The 6,640-nt window shown below is 35.5% G+C and overlaps 1 protein-coding gene across 2 annotated transcripts in view; it reads left to right on the top strand.

Moving 5' to 3' along the window:
* Window positions 1-6,640, top strand: part of LOC107688815 (striated muscle preferentially expressed protein kinase-like) — a 42,641-nt gene that overhangs the window by 25,358 nt on the left and 10,643 nt on the right. Inside the window, exons 6-14 of one of the 2 annotated variants that reach the window (XM_016486593.1) lie at window positions 991-1,248; window positions 1,424-1,582; window positions 1,745-1,934; window positions 2,053-2,282; window positions 2,453-2,572; window positions 2,655-2,759; window positions 5,168-5,374; window positions 5,692-5,815; window positions 5,891-6,063. In XM_016486593.1, the coding sequence (XP_016342079.1) occupies window positions 991-1,248; window positions 1,424-1,582; window positions 1,745-1,934; window positions 2,053-2,282; window positions 2,453-2,572; window positions 2,655-2,759; window positions 5,168-5,374; window positions 5,692-5,815; window positions 5,891-6,063 (1,566 nt within the window). Of the gene's footprint in view, window positions 1-987; window positions 1,249-1,423; window positions 1,583-1,744; window positions 1,935-2,052; window positions 2,283-2,452; window positions 2,573-2,654; window positions 2,760-5,167; window positions 5,375-5,691; window positions 5,816-5,890; window positions 6,064-6,640 lie in introns of both variants that reach the window. The other variant, XM_016486592.1, reaches the window with a different exon arrangement.

Raw genomic sequence — 6,640 nt, 5'->3', positions numbered from 1 at the left:
ATGTATATATTTTGACAATATTTACATGTATTTACATGTCTATATTTATATTCATATAATTTATATTATAAATATATATATTTAATATATAAACATAACATATTTTTCTGAAATATATACATGCATGTGTGTGTATTTATATATACATAATAAATATACAAAGCACACATACATATATAATATAAACAAAAACTTTTATTTTGGATGTGATTAATCGTGATTAATCATTTGACAGCACTACTAATAAATAATTAATGCTTGATTAGTGAAGTAATGGTACAATAGAAAATTTTGCAAATCATAATCAAACTATATCATGGCATCTGTTGCTATACTATATGACAAATATGCCTTTTCTTTCAAATACTATATGTCTAATTGTCTAGTTACATTGTGGAGGACCAACAAATTGAAAAACATTTATCAACATATTTTGTTGGTCACAATTTAAATAATATCTCAATTAAAATAATGCTAATATTGATGATAATGTTGATATTGATGGTAATATAATGATAATACCAAGAATTTATAAAAGCGCACAGTATTAATATTGGCACCAAATTTTCCAGTGGTGAAGGTCATCAAACAACTCTCTTACTCATTATGAGAGAGAGTTTTGCATAGAAGGTTTTGCATTGATTACATTTATAGAAATATATTTTTAACGATTAATTTGCAGTTTAGAGGCTTTTATTTTGAAAAAGCTAACATGCTCAAAATTTGCTTAAATTTTATTAGTGACCAACAGAATATCTTATTTGCATTTTACTGTTTTTTTTTTTTCCTTTTCCTTTTTTTTTTTTGTATTTCTAGGTTTAAATGAAATCGGAGTCTCAGACTTGTAGCCTATCTTTTTTTTAGCCCAGTTTTTATATATGATTAGCAAAACTGTACATGTAGATATTTCTGCAAGTAATTCTATTTCGAACTAAGGCATGAACTTTGGATGGTACACATGACTTGTAATTGTTCTTTTCTGTCAAGCAGCTCCTGCTGAGTCATCTCTGACATTTACCAGACCAATGCAGGATGTGAAGGTCAAGGCAGGAGAGATAGCCTTATTTGAATGTTTCATAACTGGGCCACAGACTGTGGATGTTGATTGGCTGGCCAATGGGAAGCTGATACAGCCAGCACTATTTGATTGTAAGATGCAATTTGATGGACACCGATGCCGTCTTCTGTTCAAATCTGCGCACGAAGATGACAGTGGAAGCTATTCTTGCAAAATCAGTTCAGCAAAAGGTAGGAGTCGTAAATACAGTCCAAAACTGAGCATAGCTCAATCTTGCTTCATTAATGCATCAATATTAGGCTGCCTATTCTTTAATGTTATGTCAATCTTGCTTCCCAGTAATGCTTATTTGCTTCCAGTTAATTAATATTAACTGTGGTTCTTGTTCTTGTTTGTATGGTACAGAAGAGCTCATTTGCACAGCTAATCTTCTGGTGATTCCATCTAAGGAGCCACTTTTTACACGGAAACTGGAGACACTGGAGGCTACCGAGGGCCGTTCTGCACAATTTGATTGCAAAGTCAGTGGATCTCCCCCTCCTGAAGTCAACTGGACTCATTGTGGTAAGATAATAATAATAATAATAATAATAATAATAATAATAATAATAATAATAATAAAAAAGAAAAAGTTTTTATTTCCCTAAAATAACTTTGTTTTAGCCATTTTTATGGAATACGAGACATTTATCAACACTGATTGAACATACTTTCTTTGTGTCCTAGAACAACCTGTTGTGGAGAGTGATAATATTCACATTCTCAAAGTAAATGGTCGTCACTCTCTGTTCATCACTCACATTAACAAGGAGAGTGAGGGACTGTACACAGTATTTGCTCTAAATGTTCATGGAGAAGCAGAAAGCTCAGCTGAACTCTATGTACAGGAACCACGACCAGCCATATCTACTCACATGTAAGAAGACAAACTCTTCTTAACGTTGTCTAATTAAACAAAAAAATATTGTTACTTTACTTTACTGTTACTTTACCCCTTTTCTGACTCATTTGTTTGTTTGGTTTTCACTCTTCAGGTCAAGGTTAGAGAAGATGCCATCAATCCCCGAGGAGCCTGAGGTGTTTGAGGGAGAGGTGGAACACAGGACAATGCCAGACTTCATAAAACCTCTCAGTGACCTGGAAGTGGTAGAAGGGAAAGAAGCAGTATTGAAGTGCAGGGTGACAGGCCTGCCATATCCCAAAATCATTTGGTACCACAATGGCATGAAGATAGAGAGCTCTGATTACAGAAAGATGATACAGTGTAAGTCCACAAAATATTGTCAGAGGCATTTTAAATTATGTTTATGGTCCATCTTTAATTTAATAAGACTATATTGACTGCTAATTGTGAGGTTCTTATACGTTTTCTACATTTACTGTCTCCCAAATACATGATGACTTCAATTATATCCTACCATGTACCTCTTCTAGACAGGGATGTTCACAGTCTGGTCATTAATTCTGTGTGTCATGGCCACAGTGGTGTGTATAAATGTGTCATCTCCAATAAGGTGGGAAAGGCTGTCTGCTATGCTCATTTATATGTTGCAGGTAAGACTGAACTTTCTGTAATATATATTAGTATTGTGACATCCCATGTGTCCATCTCAATGACATTGTAGTTTCTTGACAGTTAGCCTTCCTGAGCCACCTGATGGTCCTCCAGTAATTGAATCTGTAACTGGGAGAACAGTCTCACTGAGCTGGAAAATACCAAAAAACCTACACCCTTCCATAGGTAAATTTGTCTGTTTTGTCTTTAAAGGGTTAGTTCACCCAAAAATCTGAGAGCTCATGATATTCTCCAAAATGGCACCAGGGTGATGCGGAGGAGACGAATTGTTGAATAAAGTCTTCTTTTTTTTTATTATGCGCAAAAAAATTATTCTTGTAGCTTCGTATAATTGCGGATGAACCACTGATGTCAAATTGATTATTTTACAGATCTCCTTCTTTCGTTTCTGGACTTGGGAACATTTCAGTTGCGTTGCTGTTCATGCAGGGTCAGACAGTTCTCAGATTCCATCAAAAATATCTTAATTTGTGTTCCGAAGATGAACGAAGGTTTTACGTGTTTGAAACGACATGAGGGTGAGTAATTAATGACATAATTGTCATTTTTGGGTGAACTAACCCTTTAACTGAACTGGTTTGATAGTTCCTTCGATCTGTGTTTTTCAGTCCTGGTCCTGGGGGCCCACTGCTCTGGACATTTTGTATATCTCATTTATCTGAAAACAGCTGCTTTAGATTTTGCGTAAAGTTAGTTTATCATGTTCTATGATCTGTGATATTTAATTGACAACTAGGAAGAATGTGGTAAGTTTGATTGCGTACGTATTGATTAAGGTACATCACTTGATTTTGTCCATCTGGAATTGAGTGTATCATTGTGGTTTGCTAATGCAGTGCTGCAGTGATGACACATTTTTGTAGGCCAACTCAGAAGTTAGCATCACCCTTTTCCTTAAAGTCTGAGTGAGAATAGTTTAGTTTGAAAGAGAATGATTATAAACAGTGAGGCTGTAAAAGTGAGTGAAAAGCTGTATAGTGGATGAGTTTTCTTGTTTGGTCTGATGACATTTTTGGCGCTTTTCCACTGCGTGGTACGACTCGGCTCGGTACGGCTCAATACGGCACGGCACACCAGCACAGTTTACACGTCACGTTTTGGTAACGGTACGGTTCACTTGGAACCCCAACCGAGGTGGTACTAAAAAAAGTACCAGGTACCAGGTACTGTACCCAGTGGAAAACCCCCCAAAAGTGAGTACCGTGCCGTACCATGCAGTGGAAAAGCACCAATAGTGTAGATGTTACTGAAACCAAAGACTTTTAAACCAACAATAATGTCCCTGACAACCTCTGTAGTCCAATTTAGCCACTTGTTAGCAATCACTTTTTTAAAGAGAAGTAAAAAAAAAAAAAAAAAATCATGTATTACTGATGTATTTTGTCATAGAATAACATGGGAAAAGTTTGAGTTTGTCTTAACCATAGACATTATTTTAGGCATTTAACCAAAAACCCATTCATATAGGACAATGGAAACAGAGGTGCTAAAATTCTAGCTCGTTTCCAGGTTTACAAAAGTAAGTTGTCCCTGCAATACTCTATCGCTGAGACCTCATGATGTTAGTGACAGGCTGCTGGGTAGGAGAGATTATTGTCTAGCCCTTGCACTGGTGGACACGTCAAGTCAAGTCAAGTCACCTTTATTTATATAGCGCTTTTAACAATACAGATTGTCAAAGCAACTTTACAGTATTAAATAGTGTGTCAATAATGCAAAATGACAATAGTAAACACTCAATTTTAAGTTAAAGGCAGTTCATCATTGAATTCAGTGATGTCATTCAGTGATGTCATCATCCAGCTCAGTTCAGTTTAGCACTTCATTAGAGAAGAGATGTTGTTGTAAGGGGAGGAGAAGTTAATGTTCTTGATTAAAGATTATTAGGGCACATGAATAATAATAATTAAAAGTTTTACATGGATACTCCATTTATAATAAACACTGCAGTGTTCCTTAAGAAATAAGAACTGTCCATTTTAATTTCATGGTGTCTTTAAACCTGTTTTTGTCAAATTAAATGTTCTACATGACAGGTGAAATTAATTGTATATCAAAGAAAACCTGTCAAGGTCTATAAATATGTATGCTATGTATGTTTGTGAATTTCCAATGTTTAAAACCATGTACATCAATGTAGCTATGGGATACAGTGTGCCAGATGGTTCAGGCTCAATGGCTCAGCTACAGTAATAGTTGTAGTACTATAGGTTTTCCATCCAAATGTAGGATATATGTTGTAGGTATTATAATTATTAGAGATATTATTACAAAATGGTAAAAAATGTAAAACATAACTTTCCTTTGTTATTTACATATTGTTTACATATTCCTGATGACTAAAATGACTCCTTAATACCACACAGCTTATCCCTAAAATGGAGGAAGCTCCAAAGAAGTCACATTTCTATCACTTTTGATATAGAAGCTTTATAACAAATTAAATTTATAGCAGAAATGCTGAAATATAATTATTTTTAGTATTAGTTTTAGTTTATGTTTTACCTCTGTCTCATTCATCTGTTTTACCTGCTCTTCCCTCTAGCATTTTCCATGTCTTTTGTTCATTTCAGATCCTGCTTCACTTATGTACATTGTTCAACAACAAGCTCTAGGCTCCACCCAGTGGACAACCATTGGCTCCAGCATCAAAGACACCTCTTATACAGTCACCTCTCTTTCTAAAGGAGTGTGTTATTCCTTCAGAGTCCTTAATACTACTGGAAAAGTATCCAGCAAACCCTCACAGCCCACTGACCTGGTCCAGCTCTATGAGAGAGGTATTGAGAAGATTTGTGCTTGAATTCTGTCTGTACTCACAGCAGATAAATGTGGTGATATTTGTTACTTTCTGATGACATATATATATACTCATTATATCCTTGATGACACATGTATCTTCTGCTGTTTTGCACTTTTAATGAATGCAGCTGTCATAGCTATTGCCTCACTCCACTGTGAATCATCTTAGCAGGCCAAAGCAAACCCACATAAATCTTTTTGCTTGTGAAATGCTGGCTGTGTCATTGCCTGATGTATGCACATTGCATGTAGACTTGTTGAAATCATTTATTAAATTATTGTTTTCATATCACAGGACAGTATTTACACAAAGCCCCAGTCATTCTGGACAAGCCTGATATTGTGTATGTGGTTGAGAACCAGCCTGTCACCATCACAATAACCCTTAATCATGTCCAAGCAACAGGCACGTGGAAAAGGTTTGTGTGAAATGTAAACCAAACATTCCAACTGCAATATAAATTGTGGATGTTAAGTAAGCCACTGTTTACCAGAAGGGGAGTGATGCTTCTCAACAAACCTGGTGCATTAGAGATGACCATGCCTGATGATGACCAGCATGCCCTACACATTGTCAAAGTGAAAAGCACGGATGTAGGTCAGCTGATCTTCATGGCAAACAACCAGTATGGCAGTGACCTCTGCACTCTGCAGCTGGCAATGGCAGGTGAATGCCCTTTTTCTGGCCACTCATTTCTTTTAAACTCATAAATATTCGGTGCACATCAGCGACATTGCTTAGAAGAGCAGTAAAAGTAAGGTAAGTGGGGGAGAGGGATAAGGTCCATGGTTTACCCTACTCCGGTCTCCCAAAGCGCAACCACACTATCCACAATCCCTTACCAAAAAGTAGTATACTTCAAGTTTATTTTAGTAAGTATACTTAAGTTTAAAAGAAGTATACTAATAGCACACTTGAATAAACTTATTTTTCGTAAGGGATGTTATTAGCTCTGACAAACTTACAATGTTTATGTAATATATGAAAATCTGCTCCTTTTGAGATGTTATTCTGATGTTTGCAGACAATAATTAGAATGCAGTACTTTCCAGATAATGCACATACATCTTAGTATGTGTGATTATTAGGTAGTGCTGTAGTTGCAAAAACCTTCCAGCACGTTCAGCCAGGTGTCTTATTAAAGGAATAGTCAACATGATAATGATATGATAATGAAATGATAATAGGCTATATATATTCTTATATATATATATATATATATATATATATATATATATATATA

This window comes from Sinocyclocheilus anshuiensis, unplaced genomic scaffold (genome assembly GCF_001515605.1).
Source record: "Sinocyclocheilus anshuiensis isolate Anshui unplaced genomic scaffold, SAMN03320099.WGS_v1.1 scaffold101, whole genome shotgun sequence".
Classification (NCBI taxonomy): domain Eukaryota; kingdom Metazoa; phylum Chordata; class Actinopteri; order Cypriniformes; family Cyprinidae; genus Sinocyclocheilus; species Sinocyclocheilus anshuiensis.
This window is presented reverse-complemented; position numbering and strand designations above follow the sequence as displayed.